Raw genomic sequence first — 23,813 nt, 5'->3', positions numbered from 1 at the left:
CTGATTTTGATTTGTATCCTTTCACTGCAATAAATCATAACTGTGAATATATACATAGTCCTGTGAGCCCACCTAGGAAACCTGAACATAGGAGAGGTCTTAGCAACCCTCAAAACAACTATTAATTTTAAAGAAGTAAACAGACCATCTAGAACTGTACACTCCATAAAGGTATAAAAAGACATTATCAAAATTTAGTTATGGGCTGGGGATTTGGCTCAGTGGTTCCTCCGCCTGCCTCGAAAGAGCAAGGTCCCGAGTTTGATTCCTGGTAACAAAAACAAACAAACAAACAAACAAAATTTAGTTATGTTAGCAAGCAGAATTAATGGGTTACTTACGAAAACAGATCAAACCACTGTTGTTTTGTAACAGATTCTTGGCGTAAAAGCTTCAAAACAATTGGGCGCATAAAATCCCACTTGTCTTCAAACTGAAGAGAGCCTTTATTCTTAAAAAGAGAGAGAGAGTAGTTTAATTTAAATGCAGTTAAATCAAAAGTGCTCTATAATTTTTTTAAGAGAATGCAGGGACTTATGCATGTATGTATAGAAATACATACACACTGGGGACTGAACCCAAGGCTTTCTCACTAAGCTATATCCCCAGCCTTTTTTATTTTGAGATAGGGTCTCACTAAATCATTAAACTCCCCAGGCTGGGATTGAACCTGTGCTCCTCAGTCGCCCAGGGTGCTAGGATTATAGGTGTGCACCACCATGCCTGGCTGCTGGATTCAAATTTAAAAAGAAAGAATTTTCCATTATGAAAAGGTTTAACTTTATATCAAGGAATCATAAGAAAACAACTATAAAAGAGAAAAATTGGAGGTAGAGCTATAGCTCAGTGGTAGAGCATCTGCCCATGTATGAAACCTAGGTTTGATCCTCAGCACTGGGGATGGGGAGGTGGGGTTGGCGCTTCAACAGGGCATGGTGGCTCATGCCTTTTGTCCCAGCACTTGGAAGGCAGGAGGATCACCAGGTTCAAGGCCAGTCTGGACTACATATTTAGACCCTGAGTCAAAATAAAGTTTGGTGAAGAATTTGGCTTTGGCCAAAGAGAATGTCTGGTCTTTCCTTCTGGCTCTTGGTAAATAATATCTGGGCACTTGAAATATTATGTCTCTTAAGTGTTTCTCTGTTTGCCTTGAGACCTTGGATCATACTGGATATACTAACAATGTGATTTAGGGAGTGAACTGGCCAGGCCTATGTGGTCTTAGAATGAGAAAGCTGAGCACTGGTATCAGTCAACCTGGAGACTGAAATTACCCATGTGATCAATCAGTCATGTTTAGTGAAGAAGTTCCATAATGACGCTGAACAATGAAAGGTGGATGGGCCTGTTTGGTATTACTTGTACATACTGTCACACATTACTCCAGAAGATAACCATGTGCTGACTACACATGGAGAGGACAACTGTGTTTGAAACTCCCCTAGACTTTGCTCAATGCTTCTCTTCCTTTGGCTGATATTAGTCTGAATCCCTTCCCTATAACAAATAGCAACCATGATTACAGCTTTCAGTAAATTCACTGAGCCTTCCTAATAGGTATCGTAAGTGAGCAGGTGGTAATTATGGGGACAGTGGATCCTCTAATTTTGTAGTTGTCCTAATCTCATAAAAAGTACAGTTGTCTCTTGGTACCCACAAGGGGAATGGACACATGATCCTCCATGGATATACAAATCTGCTGATACTTAAGTCCTTTATATAAAATGAGTGTTCGCTTATTTCCTACATATACTTTAAATCATCTCTAGATGACTTATCATACCTAATATAACATAAATGCTATGTAAATAGTTGTTATACTGTGTTGTTTGGAAATGACAAGTCTGTACACATTTAAAAATCTGAACATTTTAAAATAATTTCAATCTACAGTTGGTTGAATCTGCTTATGTGAACCATAGATGCAGGATACCTGTGTGGCAGAAATCTATGTAAACTATGAAAACTGAGGGGAAAAAATACAGGAAAGATAACTATCTCATTTCATAATGCTAACAAAACCTTGCCACCAAATTAGAGAACAGCAAAATAAATGGAAATAATAGGACAATTTACCACAGAACACAGATGCAAAGAGCTAAGCAATTAGTGAATCAAACAAGTGGCATATCAAAACAGTGTTTCCTCGCTGGGTGTGGTGGTGCACATCTGTAATCCCAGCACTTGGGAGGCTGAGGCAGGAGGACCATTGCATGTTTGAGGCCAGCCTGAGCTACAAAGCAAGTTCAAGGTCAGCCTAAACTATACAGTGAGATCTTGTCTCAAAAAAAAAAAAAAAAAAAACCCCAGTGTTTCCTCATAGCTTATCCCAAGAATGTGAAAGTGGCTCAACATTAGAAGAAAAAAAAAAAACACCAATTATATTTCCAAAAAGAAAAGGAAGAAGACCTCAAATATGTTATTAAATATTCCTTTTCAACTTAAATATGGCTATGTGACTTGCTTGTGGGCCAATAAAGTTCAACATAAGTCATTAATCATCTAATAAACCAGAATTTGTTTGGTTCTAAGGATTGAACCAGGGCCCGTGCACATGCTAGGCAAGCTCTCTACCACTGAGATACAGCCCCCATCACAGATCAGCCTGTCCATGTGCTGACTGTATGGAATCTGGAAAGTCCCTGAAATTATAAACTGAAACACTTTCTCAAGGAATGGCACGACAATCTATGATATGACATAACAACCTACATCAGAATCATCTGGGTTAGCAACTGATTACATAAATAGATTTCCAAAACTTATCACAGATCTCTTCTTAGAGGATATTTTTCTTGCCATAGTCAAGAATTTTATAAGTTCTTTCCATAATTCTTTTATGTTTATTTGTGCACTCTTTATTAAGAGGGAAAAGTAAATAAAGACATGAGAATTATACAAAAATAATAGTGGGAAAATAATATGAAGCCAGGCATAAACTTAGTACACAAAGCATAAATCACAGGATTTTGAATAATCTGGGTGAAGTTCTCATTAGCTGATGCTCTGAGGAGAACAAAAGCTACCTACGTGATCTACTAGTTGCTGAGGGGAAGAGGCACAACTAATTCTGCTACTGAATTTTGAGTGGATGTCTTCCATGGGTCCTCATATTAAGAACACGATGCGACAGATGCAGGCACTTAGAGCAAGCAGTGTAATAACACTTAGGATGAACTATGAGGATGCAAGACACATCACTTGCTTTTTTTTTTTTTGGTACCGGGGATCGAACTCGGGTCCTTGCGCTTGCGAGGCAGGCCACGGAACCACTGAGCTTGCCTTGCAAGCGCAAGGTCCCGAGTTCGATCCCCGGTACAAAAAAAAAAAAAAATTCCCTTCCTGCCTAAACAACTAGAAAGCCAAGAAGGCAAAGCAGGACAGTGCTTCCTGAGAGAAGAAAAACAAAAGACATGAACCCTATAAACGTCCAAACATACTGCTTGGAAAGAATGTCCAGAAGGGGGAAACCCAGAGCCTGATGGTTTCGTAAGTTTAAAAGACAGAGTTTGGAAAGGTCAAGGCAACCAGAATTTGCAGTGTGGAATACCAGGGGAAGAAAAGAAAAAGCTGCCATGCCAGTGATTCCAGCACTTGGGAGGCTGAGGCAGGAGGACTGCCATGAGCTCAAGGCCAGGCTGGGCTACACAGTAAGGGGCTCAAAAAACAAAACAAAACAAAACAAAACAAAAAAACAAAACAAAACAAAACAAAAAAACAGAAAAGAAAAAAAAGGACAGGAAAGGAAAAGAAAAGAAAAAAACCAAAAGCTGCATAAAAAGGGAGCTCTGGATATCTGCAGAAGGAACTTCTTAAGCCTTTGGCTGAGTACTGTCCTGTACATATACATGAGAAAACTATCTGAGACTGGGGAAAAATCATTTTAAAAGGAGACACAATAATTACCAGTGTGGCCGGGGGGTATAGCCCAGTGGTACAGCACCTGTCTGGCCAGTGCGAGGCCCTGAGTTTGATTCCCAATACTACTACTACTAATAATAATAATCACCAGTGTGCACATACAACTATAATTAGCTTGTGTTCCCAACAGCCAGAATGAAAACATCCCTAAAATGCCAGAAATTGGGTAAAGTCCTCAGTAGTGCTGAAGCTATAGCGGGACTATGTAGTTAGGATGCTAACTGTTCATCAAAGGTCCCTGTGTTAAAGGCCTGCTCCTCAGGGTGGCAATATTGGGAGGCATTGTGGACCTTAAGGAGGTAGGGCCTGTGACAGATCCTTCGTCACTGGGCGGATACCCTTGAAAGGGACTGTGGGACCCCACACGCTTCAGCTGCCACCTCTCTCTTGCTTCCTGGCTCTGGAAGTAAGTGGTTTTACCACATCCTGCGCTCTGATCATCATGCACTGCCCTCGCCAGAGGCCCAAAGCAGTGGTCACCTGATCATGGACTCCAACGTCCAAAGATGCAAGTCAAACATCAATCCTTTTTTTTTTTTTTTTGGTACCAGAGATCAAACTCAGGACCTCATGCTTGCCAGGCAGGTGCTGTACAACTGAGCTACATCCCCAGCCCCAAAATCAATCCTTTCTCAGTTAATCATTTCAGGTATTCTGTTACAATGATAAAAAGCTGACTAAAACAGAAGCCCAAAGTAGCCAACCCTTAAATATTATTCTGAACAAAACTTTAAAAATCACACTGACTCCAAGTTACTAGAACTGTATTTTACCAAATCTAAAAATATTTCAAGGAAATTTTAAAAACCTATCCCTAAACAAAAAGAGTCCAGGAGTGGCACTGTGGGCCTATAATCCCAGCAGTTGGGAAGCTGAGACACGAGGATTGCTGCTATTTTGAGCTCAGCCTGGACTACACTGAGTTCGAGGTCAATCTGGACTACATAGTGAGACCCTGTTTCAAAACAAAACAAAATAAATAACAGAAAGTAAGGAGGTAGATCTTTTTCAAAGGGGAAGGAAATCAAGAGATGGAGGGAGGTGGGAGAAGAGGGAAAAAGCATGAAAAAAGAATAAATTAAGATGTTATATATATGTACCAACTCCACACAAGTAATATAAAACATTATGTATTGCACACGTTCCAAAAAAAGAATGAATTAAGGGCTGGGGATTTAGCTCAGTGGTTCTGCCGCCTGGTTCAAAAGCGCAAGGACCTGAGTTCGATCCCCAGTACCAAAAAGAAGAACTAAAATGTATTATGTACATGTACCAATTCCTCACAAGGAATGTAAGCATTATGTATACTACCAATAAGCACTAATAAAAAGTGAAAAAATATTTTTTAAAAAATTTTAAACCCACCAGGCATGTTGGCGCACCCTGTAATTCCAGCACTCGGGAAGCTGAGGCAGGAGGACTGCCACAAGTCCTAGGCCAGCCTGAACTACACAGTGAGACCCTGTCTCAAAAAACAAAAACAAAAATTTTAAAAACTCATCCCTCAAATCATAAAACTTGAAATGGTATCTACTCAAAAATTAGCAAAAACCATCCTGCACTGTGGTATACACTGTAATCCCAGCACTAGGGAGGCTAAGGCAGAAAGACTGCTATGAGTTTGAAGCCAGCCTTGACTACAAAGTGAATCCAGCCAGAACTACATAGTGAGACCCTGACTCAAAAAACAAAAACAAAAAACAATTACCAAAAACATAAAGTATAACCAAAAGAAAAATATAATAAAAAAATTTAAACAATCAAAAGAAACTGACCCCAAAATGAAGTAAGTAATAGATTTTGTAGACAAGGATGTTAAGTCAATGTTTAAAAATAAAATATGCTCAGCAGGGAGTTGTGGCACATGCCTGTAATCCCAGCTACTTGGGAGGCTAAGGCAGGAGGATCACAAGTTCCAGGCCAGCTTGTACACCCTGTCTCAAAATAAAAGATAAGAAGGGGTACTCAGCACTCCCTGAGTCTAATCTCCAGGACTTCTTAAACTAACAATCTTCACATGATCAAAAAGGTAGAGAAGCCGGACATGGTAGTGCACATCCGTAATCCCAACACTTGGGAGGATTGCACTGAATTTGAAGCCAGCCCAGTCTACATAGTGAGACCTTGACTCAAAAAAACCAAAAAAGGTAGAGGAAGACAGGAGGACTCCAAGTTTGAGGCCAGCCTGGGCAAATCAACAAGACTTTGTTTCAAAATAAAAATAGAAAGGACTAGAAATGTAGCTCAGTGGTACTTGTGGGTTTGCTCTTCAGTTTAGAAGGGATGAACGAGTGGAAGGAGGAAGGGATGGAGGGAAGGAAAATATGGAAACAAAATATTTAAAAATGAGCCGCACTCAGGAGGCAGAGGCAAGAGGATCATCATAAATTCAAGGCCAGCCTGGGCTACATAGTGAGTTCAAGGCCAGCCTGGACTACATAAGGAGATCCTGTTTCAAAAACAAAACAAACAAACAACAACAAAACCAAAATAAAATGAGTATCAGAAATCTGTGGAAAATGTCAAATGACCTAATATAGGTAAAATTGGAATGGGGGGGCAGGTAATTTGAAGGAAAAAAAGGCAAAAATGTTTCCTAATTTGATGAAGTGCACAGCTATAATATATTAAACAATAAGGAGGTAGAATGAGTGATCTGAAGATTCTAGTAATGGAACTGGTTGAAACAAGGGCATTAATGGAATGAGAAAGAAAGAAGAGGGCAGTAAGAGTAGGATCCTTGAAACTAAGATCATCAAATGGTAGAATTTAGCAAAAATTCCACCCTTATGATATTACCAAATGTCAGAGAGAATAAACATATCAAACTCTCATCCAGACGGTTAACTGTATACTGGTATGGCCATTTTAGAATACTATTTAGCAGTGTCTATGAAAGCTAAACATACTATATGATTCAGCAGTTTTACTTCTGTTACCCGGCCCTTATCTTGAATTTCTGCTCCTTCCTAATCTTGTTTATCTCTGAGGACAGGATACCTGCAGCCCAGAGGTCCCATTCAGGTGAGCTGGCCAAAACTGGCAGTTCTCAGATGGCTGCCACAGTGCCCACCAGACAACCTCCAGACAACTTCATTATAATGCCATCTATATGCTCAATGACACTCTCCTTTCAGGGCCATGACACTTGACAACTGCCATAATGACAACCAGAAAGAACCATAAAAGAGGCAGAAATGTGTCACTCCAATTCCTGGAAAACCTCCGTCCATTCCCAGAAAAGACACAAATTATCTTCCTTTTTATTAAGTCTTCCCTCCTCCTTTCTTTTACCCTATCAATGATGGTGAACCTTTTAGAGCTTTCAGTAACAGCCCACTGCAGAACAAGTGCCATAGTTCCCTACTGCTGCATCTCTGCAACTTCCCAAACCCCAACAGCTTAAGAAGTTGATTTGTCTCTGTGGAGTTTCATATTTGCTGAGGCAAATTTGCTCATTAAACAGTCTGTTGTATTTTACTTTAAAAATAAAACAGAAGTTGATTTGTAAGTTTATCTCCCACTTCTTTTACTTTCCCACTTTTATTCTTGGCCAAATAAAAAAATTCAGGTTAAGGGCCAGGGATTTAGCTCAGTGGCACTGCACCTGCCCCCCAAGCGCAAGGTCCTGAGTTCAATTTCTGGTACCAGGGAAAAAAATGCAGGTTCCCTCCCTCCCCCCAAAAAGATAGTAAGAGCCGAGCATGATGGTACACCACCTGTAATCTCAGCATTTGGGAGTCTGAGACATGAGGATCTTGAGTTCAAGACTAGCATGAGGCTGGGCATGGTGGTGTATGGCTGTAATCCCACCACTGAGGAGGCTGAGGCAAGAGGATTGCTGCAAGTTTGAGGCCAGCCTGGGCTACATAAGATGAGTTTAAAGCTAGCCTGCATTACACAGTGAGACTCTGTCTCAAAAAACAGACCAAAAAAACGCAAAAAAGACTAGCCGGGGCTACACTGCAAGTTCAAGGCTGGCCTGGACTATGTCACAAGACCCTGTCTCAAAATAAAAAAAAGGAAATATATACTATATATGTGGAAAAAGAAGACAAACCTTGTACTGGATTAGAATTGAAAGGATTGGGGTAAACTCATTGTTTCTGATAACAGAGATACAAAAATAAGTAGTGATATGGGCTGGGTGCGGTGGCACACACCTGTTATCCCAGCACTCAGGAGGCTGAGGCAGGTGGATCTCTCAGAATTCAAGGCCAACCTAGGCTACATAATGAGTTGAAGGCCAGCCTGAACTACATAGCAAGACCCCATCTCAAAACAAAAAAAAACACAACAGAAATATAGGGGTGTGTGTGTGTGTGTGTGTGTGTGTGTGTGTGTGTGTGTGTGTGTGTCCTTCCTCAGTTCACTAAGAGGGCCTGGAAATATTAACACCCTAATAACAATGAACATACCAGTATCTACATCTTGGTTTTATAATACCAGACTCCACCAAAAAAAAGTCCTTAGAGAAAAATGCTAATTCCAAGGTTGGGGGAGAGATGATCCTGGAAAACTTTTTATGTGCCAGAAAGTAGGAAAGCAGTCAATCTGAGCAGAATAAACAACACTAACAAGTTTTAAAGTATTTAATAAAGTAGTTCTTTGAAAGGGGGGAGTAGCCCACAGATATTGACATGAATGTATTTACCTTATAGAAAGGTCACCCATAAATTCACTGAATGAAAAACTTAAAAGGAGTTGAACAGGAAGCTACTGAAATAAGTTCATATGGTCAATGAAGAAGAAAACCCTAAACTAAGGCAATTAAATATAAGAGTATAGATATAAAATGTTTATAAAGTAGACTTTATAAGGATAGAATTATGGGCCGGGGATTTAGCTCAATAGTTCTGCTGCCTGCCTCACAAGCTCAAGGACCCGAGTTCGATCCCCAGTACCAAAAAAAAAAAAAAAACCAAGAAAAAAAAAAATTAGGGTAGAATTATGATTTAATCACTTGCCAGCTGTGTGACCTTGAACAAGATATTTAAACTCTCTGTGCTTTACCTACATTTATGTAAAATGGATTTAATAAAGTTATCTATTTTAAAGGGCTGTTGGAAGTATTTAGTAATGAATGTAAACTGTTCCAAAAAGTGGCTGGCATAAATAAATACTGTGAAAGTTGACTATGATTAGTATATTAGTCCTCCAACTATAATTACTACTATTTCTAGTTCTTCTACAGTAACATAACTTACTTGGTTATAATTAGATGTAAGAATAAGAGAAAGAATCTTGAAAATTACTCAACATATTAAGGCCTAGTCTCTCAAATGACAATAATCAACCCCCAACTCTCATATCTTCACAAAAGAAATCCAATTTGTATAGTTTGGATCTTCCATGTAAATTATGAGGCAGCTACTTGAATCTGTGCCTTCCCATATTATTAATAAGCCACTAATGCTCTCAGTTATATGATTTTAAAACCATATTTGCCAAACCTCATTAACCAAAAGAACCACAAAACTACAGTATTTATTTGAATAGTGGAAGTCTCACCATGCTGGCCATGCTAGCCTTTGACAGGTGTTCCTCATCAGTATACCTCTACAGACTCATGCCTCAGAAAACAGATCACTCAGGTTTCAGTTCCAGTGCCACCCAGAGAGGGCTTTCCAAACAATCTAAGAACAATGTCCTTTCTCTATTTCTCTCTACACATCCAGGGCCAAGGTTTTGAGCTCATAGAGATATGTTTTGATGTGGCTATAAGGCTGAAATTTAAGTCAGACTAAACAAGACTTTCTTTTTTTAATGTTCAACTTAACTGTTTTTAGGTGTTTTTCTTTTTCCCTGCCATTCTGGGGACTGAACCTAGAACCTCATGCATCCTAGGCAAGCACTCTCCCGCTGAGCTACTCTGCCAGCCCAACAGGACCTAGAAAAGAAATAGAAAGCTATGGCTGAAATATCATCTGGCAGGGAAAGAAAATACAATAGAACATAGTTAAAAGCAGTATTTGTGGAAAAAAAAATTTTCTGGTCTAACTGAAATAGTACCCCCCCTTTTGAATACCCTTGATTATACAATTTTCAACATAACTTTCACTTATAGCAAAATCTATGCAGTTTATTACTTCTTAGTTTAGCATTAGCATTTACCCATCAGAATACCAGCTCCAAAGACTATGGACCTGATCCTGACATAGTCACCACTGTATCACTGACACTCAGCATATTATTCAGTAGAGTAGATGCTCAGATATTTAGGGAATGAACAAACTCCAGCTACATAGATCAACTACCCTTGATTACCTGTATGTAATCCACGTTTGATCTATGTTTTAACGTGAGTTGTATCCTGCTTTGCTTACATAGCATATCAAGCAACTATTTATCTACTATACCATGACAAGAGCCAGATATCTTTTTAGTCACACAACTGTGCTCATTGAGACCAAAAGCAAACATCTAATAAAAAAGAAACTTGTCTCTTTCCCAGTGCTTCTTTAATAGATCAATGCCTAATGCACTCTTTTTTTGTTTGTTTGTTTTCTTGAGACAAGGTTTCATTATATGGTTCAGAGTTCAGGCTAGTTTGGAACTCACAATGATCCTCCTGCTTCAGCCTCCTGAGTGCTGGGATTACAAGCGTGTGCCACCATGCCCCACTCTAATGTACTCTTGATATTTTCTAGTACTCCAGACTTCCCCTTCTCTAATCCATTGATAAGTGACTGAGTCCTCAATCCAAAATGTCACTGCCGTTTAGTAGCATTAATATACATCACTTCCAGATAAGGGTAGATGAGTAAACATTTATTTTTACAGGTCATAGGAGATTCTCCCATTTAGATTTATCACACAGTTGATTTAGTCCACTGTTAACATGTTTTCTTACTCAAACATGTTTTCCCCCCTAGGCTGTGAGTATCATATGCAACCATGTCTCTTGCACATGGGAGGGAAATGAGTGAGGAAAAGTAGCCCTAAGGCTCAAGTTCTTCTTTCATGTCCACCTCAAAATGGCAACTCCTATCAAACCAGTGAAAATCTGACAAGTTAGGTTCTTAATGAGGCTCTCACGTATGTTTAACCAGACATACTAAAAAGAATTATCCAGTTACTAACCACCTTTCTTGCAAACATTGAAATCTTGGTATTATGTCCATATTCCTTGCCAAGCATGTCCCTGACTCAGTGAATTGCACTGGCTGTTTCCTCTTCTACAAGGATCTCATTCCCCAAGTATGGGTATGATTTTGCTCCCTTGCTGCAGAAAGGTTGTGTCTCAAGCTGGGTGTGGTGGTGCACACCTATAACCCCAGCACTCTGGAAGCTGAGGCAAAAGGACTGCTGCAAGTTCTGGGCCAGTCTGAACTACAGTGAGACCTTGTCTTAAAAAAAAAAAAAAAAAAAATTCCTTCCTCAAACAGCACCCCCTCAAAGCTCTGCCCTGACCATCTTTTTTTTTTTTTTTTTTTTTTTGGTACCGGGAATCAAACTTGGGACCTTGCACTTGCGAGGCAGGCGCCAGAACCACTGAGCTAAATCCCCGGCCCATGCCCTGACTATCTTATCAAAAATAACACCATTTGCAAGCATAAGGTCCCGAGTTCAATCCTCAGTATAAAAAACAAACAAAACCTGTCACTCCTTCACTTCCTTATTTTTCCACAAAGTATTTATCATAATCTGATTTATACTGTATACTTATCTGCTTATATGTATACTGTTTCTCTTTTCCACAAAAATGCAAGTTATATAAGGGCAGGAGTTTGCCTAGTTCATCATTAATTTGACTTTGCTTTTTTAGAATTAAAAGATGCTACATTCTTGCTCAATGAATAAATTTATTTTCCATAGATTTAATGGCTCATTACAGTTTCAATGAACATGACGTCATTAACACAAATGCCCCTCATCCATGCTATCTCAGATTTTGAATATATAAATCAGATTTCGAATATATACAAAAGAGAAGCAATAATTTCATGAGTAAGAGCCAAAAAATAGGTTGAGGGTTAGACACTATCCTCATGTATTTTTCAAACATTCCTTGTTATCTGTAGAACAGTATTTCAAAACTACTTACATTAAAGGCCTTTCACAATCTGCCTGTAACTTTTTTTTTACTCCTCTCTCCTCTATTTCCCCGTTTTCCGAACTACAATGCCGCAACAATTTCAAGTAGCACCATTCACACTGGATGCAACACCATATGCAATCCTGCTTATAATGCAGCTTAACTCATTTAGTCTGAATCCCTACCACATTTTCTCCTAGTCACCCTACAAAGAGTACCCAGTCTTAAAAATCTGGCTCTGATGCTTTCTGCATAGAATTTTCCTTCCTCACCCCACGAGAAATTATTTCTTCAGTCTGTGAGGGACTAGAGGGCAGTTGGTAACATATCTGAAAACTATACCTTTTAAGTAAGCCATTAGTATTACTTAATCTTCAGTATACAGCAAATTCCCAAAGAGGATGAATATTATCTAGACATATCTTTGTATTCTTCATGGTGTCTTGTAATAGATGTCTAAAGAAATAATGAATAAATTCTACAAACACTTTGAATCACTGCTTTATAGTTCAGTTTTCTTTCCTCTCAAAGGATAAAAGTTTCCACTGAGAAAAGTTTTGTTTCACATCTCAGTTTAAAGTTTGGTTTCTCTTGGCACTTTGCTACACACCAATTCCCTCCTATTTCTCTAGATTTCATTAGGAGAGACAGGGTTAGTTATCAAGGACAAGACCTCCAGTATGCTGCTAGTGAGCCACCAAGGAAGTAGCCAGGTAGGGGTATGTGAGAATGTGAGAGACACAGAGAGCTAGCTCATCAGGGGGAAGACGACCCAGCTGGAATGATCTCAAATAATTTGAATTATCAGTTACCCTCTAAGCAGGACACTGATAAGGTGAGAACTGTGTTTTGGTTTAAAACTCAGATCAGCACTAAGAGATAAAAATAGTGAAATCACTGGAGTTTAGACTGTCCCAGAAAATAAAGTACAAAGATAGAAAAGGGCTGAAGATTAAATCCTGAAAAATAATTATATTGAGGGAAAGGGAGGGAGGTCAATGAAAAACAGGAGATTTGTGAGACAATAGACCAAAGGAGAAAATAACGTCACAAAAATCAAGAGAAGCCCAACGTGGCGGCTCACACCTGTAATTCCCGCACTCAGAAGACTAAGGCAGGAGGGTCACCGGAGGTCAGCCTGGGCTACACACTGAGTTCAAGGCCAGCCTAAACTACACAGTGAGATTCTAGCTAATAAATAAATAAATAAATAAATATAATAACAATAATAATAATAATAATATTTTTAAAAAGATAAAGTAGAAGTGTGCAGTAATACCAAAAATAAGGATGAATCTAATCAAAGAAGAATCTCATGTGGCAATCAGAAGACTGACAGAATTCTGAAGACTTCACAGCTTCAACATAATTGGATGGGGTAAATTAAGGAAAAAGGTGAAGAATTACAAGGCAGCAAATGGGAGCTAATTTCCAAGAACTGTGACAGTGAATAAAGAGGAAAAAAGGGACAAAAGTTTCAGATAGAAGGAGAGTACAGGTAAAGTTTATACAAAGATACATGAACTTTTCTTTTAGTACATAAGTAAAAAGGAAAGTGAAAAAAAGAAAAAAAAGAGGGAACATGCCACCAGGTCTTGGGGGAAAATGAGGACTGTGGAAGAGGTAGAAAAAGGCAATTCATGAGGTGGTTTGGAAAAGAGCATAATATAGGGAAAACTAGAAAAAGTTATGATATTGACCAAGAGAATTAGAAGCACTCCAAGCAGCTAGGTAATGTGCTACAAATTAAGAGAGGTACAGCTCAGCAAAACAATTTCTGAACAACTGCTGTCTAAAGTAGAATTAATAAACTGGAAATGATAAAAAGGAGCACTAAGGGCCTAGATTATAACTGCAAAAGGAAAAGAACAAGCAGATTTATTTGTCAGAAGTAATCTGAAATAAAAGATGAAACTTCAAGATCAGAATACTACCAATGTCTTAGATATATTCTTTAAGAAAAAAGATAAAGTAGCAATATGTAAAGTTTTCTGGAGATCTAAACCCCTAAACAGCTGATAACTGTGCATGTCGAAATACACTACACAAATCCGTATATACCCAAAAGATTTCCAAGCTCTAGCAAGTCTACCTGCTTTAAACAGAATACAATTACTATAATCAAATTCTAATACTTAAAAAAAAAGTTTTAAACTACAATAGGTTCTAATGTTCAAGTTTCACATCAAGAAATTTTGTTTTGAGAGAGGATCTCACTATGTAGTTCAGGCTGGTCTTGAACTTACTTATTATGTACCCCAAGCTACCCTCAAACTCAGAATAATCCTCCTGCCTCAGCCTCTAGAGTCCTGGCTTTATAGATGTGTGTCACCACACCTGGCTTCACATCAAAAAAGTTTTTAATCTTATCTTTCTAAGAATATTAGCTATTCCTCTGAACACTCTGTCATCCACAAATTCCAAGTTACTGTAAACAAAGAAAGTACATATACTTTCAGCAGGATACTAAAGGCCTTCCTTTAGGATTGATTATGGTTTATTATTCATCATTTTGCAGATACACTTATTTAACTCATAATGAATTAAATTCTAACAGTTTTCTCATCTAGAACACATTCTCCACTGTGAACACTGGAAATAATTTTGTCAAATATGTTCTAGTAAAACCTAACTGCACAATGTCAAAGGTCTTTAACAAATAAAGCTACTCTTCAGCCAGCCCCGTCTCTATTCAAGACACCAACAGCCTTGAATTTAAATAATCCTATAAATCATATTATAGATCTATCCTGACAAATCCTCACTATATTTTGTCCAGAGGACAAACTTGTCTTCCTATTTTACAATGAGTACTTTTTTCTCTTTTGGTGTTTTGTTTTATTTTGTTTTGAGACAATGTCTTGCTGTGCAGTTCAAGCTGGCCTCAAACTCACAGTGACACTCCTGCCTTGGCTTCCAAGTGCTGGGATTACAGGCATGTGCTACCACACCTAGGTCCTGGTAGTATTTTTGGCATAATCCAATAGGTGAAAAAAGCTCAGGTACCAGAGACAAAGATAAGGCCCAAACTGGGCAAAATTTTTGTTTTTCTCTGCAAGGTTTCTATCCCCTAGACTGGGAATGCAGGGAACTGTTCTCAAGGTGCACAGGAAGCTGTCTGCCATCTTTAGCCATGGCAAATGGGGGAAGGGAATGTAGGCTTTTTTCTTTCTAGTTGCTTTCGTTCATTCCACAGGTATGTCTTGTTGTCTGCCTGTGTGTTTATTGTGTGTTTTGCTAAATTAGCCTGGTCTCATACCCTAGTTCATAAATGGCTTTTTCTCAGTTTGTATTGCCATTTGTTTACTACCTTTAAAAAAAAAAAAAAAAAGCTGTTCTCCACTTACCCCAGTTTTACAAATGGCTTTTCTTCCTTGGTTTGCATTTGTTTGCTACCATTTTTGGGGGAGAGGGGGCAAATTAACCTGGTCTCCACTTATTCCAGTTTTGGAAATGACTTTTTTTTCTTGGTTTGTGAGCTAGTGTAATGCTAGAATTAAGGATGCCTCACCTGTGGTGCTTCTTTCTTGATTTATTTGATGCTAGGATTAATGGTGATATGCTGGAATTAAGGATGCCCCATCTTTGCTGTGGGTAGTATCAATAAATAGGTATAGAGTCCGGATGGAAGCATGTGACTAGATGTGGGCTTATGTCAACTGCCTCCATCTTTTTCTTTTTTACTAACTAGCCTTACAAGCTAAGCCTCCAATTTTGAAGAACAAGGAGGAAACTCGTTTTGAATTCTTTTAACAGGCACAGTGGCTCTCTTCCCTTTTAAAATGCCCAAGGCTTTTGGCCAGAACCAAAGCTGGCAACATTGTGCTCTTTAGTCCAAGAGCCTGCCTGAGGACATCGGCACCTGGCTTTTTTGTTTCCCTGTTTAAATCCAGATAAATCAAAGACCCATGTCTGGTGCCTGAACAGAACAACATTTAATATTTTAAAACCTAATTAAAGTAACTGAGTAAATCTAAGAAATGTTTTCCCACATGGTTTCTGCTTAAGTAGAGTTATCAAGGGACTCAAAATACCAGCTGAGGGGCCAGGGATTTAGCTCAGTGGTTTCGCTGCCTGCTGAGCAAGCCCAAGGACCAGAGTTTGATCCCCAGCACCAAAAAAAAGAAATACCAGCTGAGCCATCAAGGAGCTCAGAATAAATGCAAGTTGAACCATCAAGTGATTCAACTAGGTGGCTAAGGGAACTCTGCTTGGGGAAGTTCCACCCCCTCTTCATGGGAGTTAAAGGACAAGATATGGCCAACAAGTATCCATAACTAGTTAATGGGTCCAAATATGGAGACAAAAGCCACCAAGAGGCTTTCTTCCATGCTTAGTGATGCCAGCATCCCTTGGACAGAGAAAGTGTCTAGTCTGTGATAGGGTCTCAAAATAGACACTTTGTAAAACCTGCAGGTCTCCTCCTTATGTGTGGGATGCCTCCTTAAAGAGTGCAGGTCTAGTTGTCTCCTCTTAATAGGTCCCAAGACAAGCAGATGAGAAATCTATTGGATCTCACAACCACGTGGATTTTACCAACATCATCGCTAGGCCGTATTCTCAATGAGTGGGAAAGGCTTGATCCTTACAATCCAGAACAGGAGCAGCTTATCTACTATTGCAATATGGTTTGGGTCCAATATGAACTAGGAGGTGACAAGAGATGGGTACAGGATGGTACTTTAAATTATGAGACTATTCTCCAGTTACAGCATTTCTGCTCAAAACATTAAAGGTGGAATGAAATTCCTTAGGTTCAGGCTTTTTTAACTTCATCACAGGAAAGGCTCAAAAACTAAGCGGGACAGCCCTGTCCTGGAATCCCCACTTGTCTCTCAGGGGGATGTGGGTTTCTGAGATATACAGATGTACAAGAGGCTAGGAACTATTCAAATGAACAATGTGCTTTAAAAGGGAAGGAAACCACCCTGGAAAGATTATTCTCCCTTCAACAGAATCAAACTGGGACTATAATACTCAGCATGGACTAGAAATGATGATGTCTGACAGGCTAGCTGGTCCTACCAGGGCAATAAAGATGTGTTGAGTCTTTCGTAAATGTACTGATATAGATCCGTCTTTCAGAGTGGGAGAGGCACTGTCAGTGAGCCCCAGATATCAAGGCTAAGCTACAAAAATTTCAGATGAGGCCACAGACACCTATGGCCCGATTGCTGGACACGGTTTTTCCTATGTTCAACAATCGGGACCCAGAGGAGAGACAAAGGAGAGAGGCTAAGATTATAGCTATGACAATTGGTAATGCTTAAAACCCACCTAGGTCATCTAAGAAAAAAACCCAGGGGCAGCCAAAAAAAGAAAGGGACAGCAAGAAGCCTGAACACTGGGCATGAGATTGCACTGAGCCTCTACCTGGGCCTTGCCCCACATGTGAGGCAGCTAATGTGTCTGACTTGTGGCTTTCGAGATTTGACTGTCCCCGCTCCCAGAGAGAGGCTAGGCCAGCCAGAACCCTCATTTTCTACTCTGATGACTGATGAGACCCAGGGGAGCCTCCAATGCCCCTGTCCACAGACATCACCATCTCCTCTGGGGAACCCTGGGTAAATTTAGACATCATGGGTGAGCCAATTCAATTGCTTATTGATACAGGGGCAGCTCATTCTGTTTTGTCTTTCTTCTCTGGAAAACTTTTCTCTACGTCTATAGCCATAGTTGGGGTTGAGGGGATCCCTAGGCCGAGATTCTTTACTCCTTCTCTGACATGTCACTTTCAAGGCCAAATGTTTAACTATGAGTTTCTAACTGTCCCAAGGTGTCCTGCTCCCTTACTAGGAAAAAATTTACTAGCAAAATGGGGGGCAATTCTCAAATTCCAGCTAAGGCCAAAATGGATTTTACTTGTTAAGACTACACTAGGTCTCCCTGACCAAATTAGCCAACAAGTAGATCCCTGCTGGATGGTATGATGGAATACCTGATAGGGCAATTCTGCTATGCCAGTAGTTGTAACACTAAAAGACCCCAGGCAATTTCCTAACCAAATGCAGTATCTAATCAAAAAAGAGGCATGTAAAGTCCTCCAGCCTCTCATAGACAAGTTACTGTCTAAAGAACAAGATCACTCAAAAGGAAAAAGCTACTCCTGTGAGCCTCTGGAAGACCTGAAATTTCTCTTCAAAAAGCAAAACTACAGTGCCACTATAGAAGTGTGGAAATCTGACCTGCTTCTCATACTTGGGCCAATAGTGAAGGTCAATGGCCATTAACTCTTTTCTCCTTGTTTCCTAGCAAGTTTTTCCTTCTTCAACCCAGCCAGTGAGCCACAGCACCCCACGGTAGTTGGAGAGCACATAATCCCCAAGTAGGTAGGGTCTACTTTCAGCTTGAAGAAGCTATAAAAGAGACCTCCATTCCCTCAGCATCCCATAAAGAATTACCGGGATTTGTGTTTCTCAGAGGGAAATGAGAACGATTAGGGTGTGGAAAAGATGGCTGAGGAAGTAAACGTGACCTGTTAATTACAAAGATACTGGTACATGTGCGAAAAAGCCCTACATATAGATTTCTTGTGAGAACTCAAGCAGGTTTTCAACAGAATGGCCTAGATCTGACATCAGCATGAGGCACGGGATCCCAGGACTACCTGTAGGACCAGCATGTAGAAGTTCTCCAGGGTTTCTTTGAGATTCAGACAGGATAAAAGGAGGGGTGAGCCAAGAAGAGCTTGTTATCATGGCTTTTCCTCACAACAGCCTTCCCTGCTTTCTCCAGCCCCTCCCTTCCTCCCTTCCTCCCTTCCTTTGTACCAGGGATCAAACTCAGGTTCTTGTGCTTACCAGGAAGGCAGCAGAACCACTGAGCTAAATCCCGGGCCCTCCAGCCTGTTCTTTTATTTTGCTCTCTTCCTCTTTTACTTGACCCAAGCTTGCTCTGCAGAGCCAGTTTCTCCCCCACTTTTCACTTTTACTTTTTCATATAAACTTGGCCACTGCTTTTTGCTCATTTTGTTCAATTCTTTGTTCAGGACAAGAAGAACCTGGAATCCAAATCCAGAGGGAGAGGTGAGCAACCCAGAGCCCAGTAACATTTAGTTGGTGAGTCACTTTTAGAAGTAGGCTATCTGGTCACACTTGGACTACAGAGTGAGTTCAAGGCCAGCCTGAACTACAGAGCGAGACGACCATGTCTCAAAAACCCAAAAATAAATAAACAAAAACTTTTAAAATTAAATTATACTGTATAATACTCATTTTTAAATTCTGCTTTTTCCCAAAGTCAACATTTAATAATATAATTTTATTAAAAATTTCCCAATGTATTCTTGGCATCTGTCTTTAAGTTTACACTAGAGTGACTGAGTTAGTTTTTTTCATTGTATTATCATCTTTATCAAAATTATAGTACCTTTTTAATCTCTGTGATCAAAATTTTTACAAGGTCTTTTTCTACATATTTAGGCAGCTCTTTTCATTCTATAGGTGTACATTGTAGATCATAATTTCTATAAAGTAACAACTAGCACAGGACCCTAAAGAAAGCAGCTTAGGCTTATATCGCTTCCAAAAAGTCCTTTGTGAGGCTTTGTGTGGAGAATACTGACTTGGCTCTTTTCAGACAGAATTTTGGAGAAGACCTTGTCCCATACCCAAGTAATCAAATGAAAATTTCACAAAGAATTAGGGAACTAATTATTACTATAATTATTTTGGGGTTTTTTTGAGACACAGTCTTGCTAAGACTAAGTCAAAACTGGCCCTGAACTCACAATGTAACCCCAGGTTGGTCTTGAACTCATGAGATCCTTCTGAATCAGCCTCCCAAGTGCTGGAATTACAGGCACGTGCCATCATGCCTGGGCCCTCAATTTTGTGTGTGGTACTGGGGTCAGCACTTGGGAGGCTGAAGCAGGAATGAGGCCAGCCTAGGCTACATAACATAGTGGAACTATGCTGGCCTGAACTATGGTACACAGAAAGACCCTGTCTCAAACAAAACAAACGAACAAAAATACATACAAGGGTTGGTGATGTAGCTCTCAGTGTGAAGGCCCTCAGTCCAATCCCCAGGAGAGGGGAAAAAAAAGAAAAACTGGGACAGTAGTTTTAATTATTAATCTCATACTAACGTCCTGTCAGAAGTTGTTTCAAGCATTTTACATAAATTCATTTATTATCACAATGGTTCCTCAAAATAGGTGCTATTGATAATTTCATTTTACTGATAAGAAAACCCACACAAAGAAGTTAAGGTTAAAGTCATACAGCTAGTAAGTAGATGGTGAAAATTCAAGGAATCTAGTTCTAGGCCCTTTTAAAAGATGATATATTCCTCTTAGGCAGCTAATATACGTTGTTTAAATAAGACAAGGGAGTGAGAGTCCAGTATATTTTCACGTATTTTCTATTATCTAGCCACACTTTCTTAAGACATAATGACGGGTCTGGGGGAGAGGTAGTTCACCCTTTGTATTTATATTCCCAAAGGTAATCAGTACCCTCATTTCAGCCAGTACTGGTAAGGTAAAAGATTCTTACTATACTCACAAGGATAGAACAAACTGCATCTTCCTCATTCTCCAAACTCTGTAAATCATGACGGAAAATCTGCCCCTCTGGGCCTACTACTCCTTTGCTATATAAAAACTAACTTTAAATGTCTTCTTTGATAAGAACTTTCCTACACCCTAAAACGCTGGTCGCACTTCATCACTCATCATCATCTGGCAGTGTCCCACAGGGCGGGTTGGGGGTGGGGAGCAATTTCTTAAGGAAAAAAGGGGGAAATACGAAGTCAGGAATGAGCGAAGAGGAGGGAATGTGTAGCACACAGAAGAGTGAAGGAGGCAGAAGGGGAGGCACTGCTGTCTGACTCGCATTTCGTGCAGACAGAACGAGAACAGAAATTGAGCTGGGGTTCCAGTCACTGAAACCTGTTTGGCATCATTTTCTTGAATTTTTCCTTTATACGTCTTAGACTTCTCCCTTCAGGAGAAACAGACCCTAAGAGTAATAATGGCCTCGTCAGTCAGAGCCAGAGCCTGTTCCTTGAAGGCATCACTCCCCGCCGGCCAAGGGCTCTTCTCGCGCCGTCAGCGGGCGGGAGCGACGACCCGAAGCCCCGGACCCCGAGGCCAGCGACCCGCGCCCGGCCCTCGGCAGCAGCCGGCGCGGCTCCCCCGCCCGCGGACAACCCGGCGCACTGCCACCGTCCGCCGCAGAACCCGAACCGAGGCCTTCCCGACACGCCGAGCCCGGCGGTCACGAGGGAAACCCAAGCTAGCTGGCGCGAGGGTCTTACCTTTAACAGATTAGACGTCGCCATGTTCCTTCAACTTCGACTCTCGCGAGACGAGGCGAGACTTCGCGGCGCTCCCGGCCAGGCCACAGGCGGAGGCCGCGTACCCACCGCGGCCCACGGGCCCAGCCGCCCCCACTGCGTGTGTGGAGGGCGCCGGCCGGCGTGCGGACAGCGCGGACCGAGTCCCAGGCACCGGAGCTTCCTCTTGCGTCCCCCCTACATGGTCACCGGAGCTTCCCTTTACGAAAGAGCTCATACAAACACTCAGGGAGACGGGAGGGGCGAATGGTGAGGCGGTGAGGGGAGCCGACCTGACTTGGAGGAGGAAGCATCGACTCCACCAGCCTCCCCCGCTCCTTCGGGTTAGCCTTTGTGGTAGCACCTACAGCGGCCACCCCGGCCACGGGCTACAAAATAGCGAGGCTTGGGCCGGGCAGCTCAGGTTCCCGGAGGCGTCTCGTGACGCGGGGGGCGGGGAGAGCAGGGACCTGGAAGCCGGCTGGCCTGGATACCTCTGTGAGCACGCCCTCTGCTGGCCGAACTCGCGGTTTCCCCGCAGCCCGAGCCCCAAATCCCAGGCGGTACTTTATCCTTGGCCCAAAATAGCGCTTCAGTAAGAACTGGCACAGAGAAGGCGCACAGCAAAAATTGTTGAGTGGACGAATGCACAGATGTATTAATTATTAATATTTCTAGGCAAGAGATCCTGGCAGTTTTATAACTATAAAACAGTACTCTTGGAATGAATATTAATCTTGGATTTCTCCAAGGCAGATTACTCAAGAGTACCCTAAACGGGTGGTGGTGAACCTGTGGCATACAGACCCCTCTCTGTCCAAACTTGAACCAAGTTGCCCTAAGCAAGGTAATGACAAATTATCAGCATATGTACAACAGCAAAGATCACATTAATTGTGCAAAATGATACCAAATGCAAACTTTTACCTTTCAATAAAAAGCTGTATCATTGAAAGCTCTGTTATTGTGTTTTTAAAACAAAAGATGTTGTGTATGAACTGTTTTTTCTAAATTGCCATCTTGGCACTTTGTGATAAATAAGTGGGTTTTTGGGTTGCAGTTTGGGCACTCGGTCTCTGAGAGATTCATCATCAGTGCCCTAAACCATAACTCTCACGTTTTATTCATTCAAACTATAAGTCATTACCCAAAGGAAGAGAATATAATTTACATGCAGAGGCTACAGGATACCTAGTATTTTATTATGCATATTTATAAACAGTATTTATTCATCCCTTCATAATGTGTAAAAGTAAATGAGAACCATGAAGTAAAGCAAAGAGGTAAGAGAAATAATTAATACTTCTTTGAGCTCCTGTATGTTATAGGCACTGGAATATAGGATTAAATAAAACAGAGAAGACCTCTTACTCTCGGAGTTTGTGAAGGGAGCTAAATATTAAGCATCATTAATCAAATACCCAACCACAGATACAGAATAGTTGGGGAAAAGAGAGAAAAAAAAATACTTGGAAAAGATTGAGTGTGTACTGAATTTTTCTTGTCATTCCCAAAACGAAAGTATAAGTACTTGTATACCATTTACATTATACAGTATTGGGTATTATAATAATCCAGAGATGATTTAAAGTATAAAAAAACTGTGCACAGCTGGGGATTTAGCTCAGTGGTTCTGCCTGCCTCGCAAGTACAAGGTCCTGAGTTCGATCTCTGGTACAAAAAAAAAAACTGCACAGATTGTATGTAAAAAGTACACCATCTTATATAAAGGACTCGAGCAGCCAAGGATTTTAGTATCCTTAGGGATTGTGGAACCAATCTCCTGTGAATAGTGAGAAATGACTGTATTCCTTAATTGGGATTGTGATAAATACTATAAAGAAAAAATACAATTTGCACTTGAGAGCATAGGTGAAGGAGGAGGGCCAATATAATCTCCATTTGTCTGAGCCACCCATTCCTTATGAATAGAACCCTATGACAGAACTGTAATGACTACTTTTGAAAACTCCATTTCCACCTTCCACTGTGTAACCAAACATTTCATTCGCCTGACTTACCTTTCTGGTAACACTACCTACAACTCTTTGACCTCTGTGAGTTCTCTATTTCCGTTGACACCACCACTTCCTTGTTAGCTGTTTTCACTTTCTTTCTCATCAAATTTAGATCTGATGGCCTATCATTATAAAAAATGTTTAAAATGTTTAATGCCAGGTGCAGTGGTACATGCCTGTAATCCCAGCACTTGGGAGGCTGAGGTAGGATTGCTGAAAGTTCGAGGCCAGCCTGGGATACATAGTGAATTTAAGGCCAGACTGAACTATATAGTGAGACTCTGTCTCAAAAAACAAAACAAAATGCTTAAGTTAATATTTAACATAGAGAACACAAGCATATAGTGTAAAATCCAGAAGATGCTAAGAGGAATACAATCAAAAGTAAGCCTTCTTCCACTCTCTGGGGAGCTGTGATGTTCTATACAGTATTGAGGTAGGATTTGGGTTATTTAAGTATATGCCTTCCTCAAAATTTAGCCAGTTTACCCTTAAAATATATGGGTTTTTGTTGTTGTTGTTGTTGTTGTTTGAGAAAGGGTCTCGATATGTAGTTC

The 23,813-nt window shown here is 40.5% G+C and overlaps 1 protein-coding gene across 1 annotated transcript in view; it reads right to left on the bottom strand.

Moving 5' to 3' along the window:
- The window catches only part of Cul5 (cullin 5), a 97,715-nt gene extending 75,069 nt beyond the window's left edge, over positions 1–22,646 (bottom strand). Inside the window, exons 1-2 of the mRNA XM_004856511.4 lie at positions 21,221–22,646; positions 342–451 (exon numbers count right to left, since the gene is read on the bottom strand). Coding sequence (XP_004856568.4) covers positions 342–451; positions 21,221–21,244 — 134 coding nt within the window. The 5' untranslated portion in view covers positions 21,245–22,646. The remainder of the gene's footprint in view (positions 1–341; positions 452–21,220) is intronic.
- Positions 22,647–23,813: the final 1,167 nt, after the last annotated feature.

Source organism: Heterocephalus glaber, unplaced genomic scaffold (assembly GCF_053883595.1).
Source record: "Heterocephalus glaber isolate CG9 unplaced genomic scaffold, H.glaber_assembly_v1.0 deba00001429, whole genome shotgun sequence".
Lineage (NCBI taxonomy): Eukaryota > Metazoa > Chordata > Mammalia > Rodentia > Bathyergidae > Heterocephalus > Heterocephalus glaber.
This window is presented reverse-complemented; position numbering and strand designations above follow the sequence as displayed.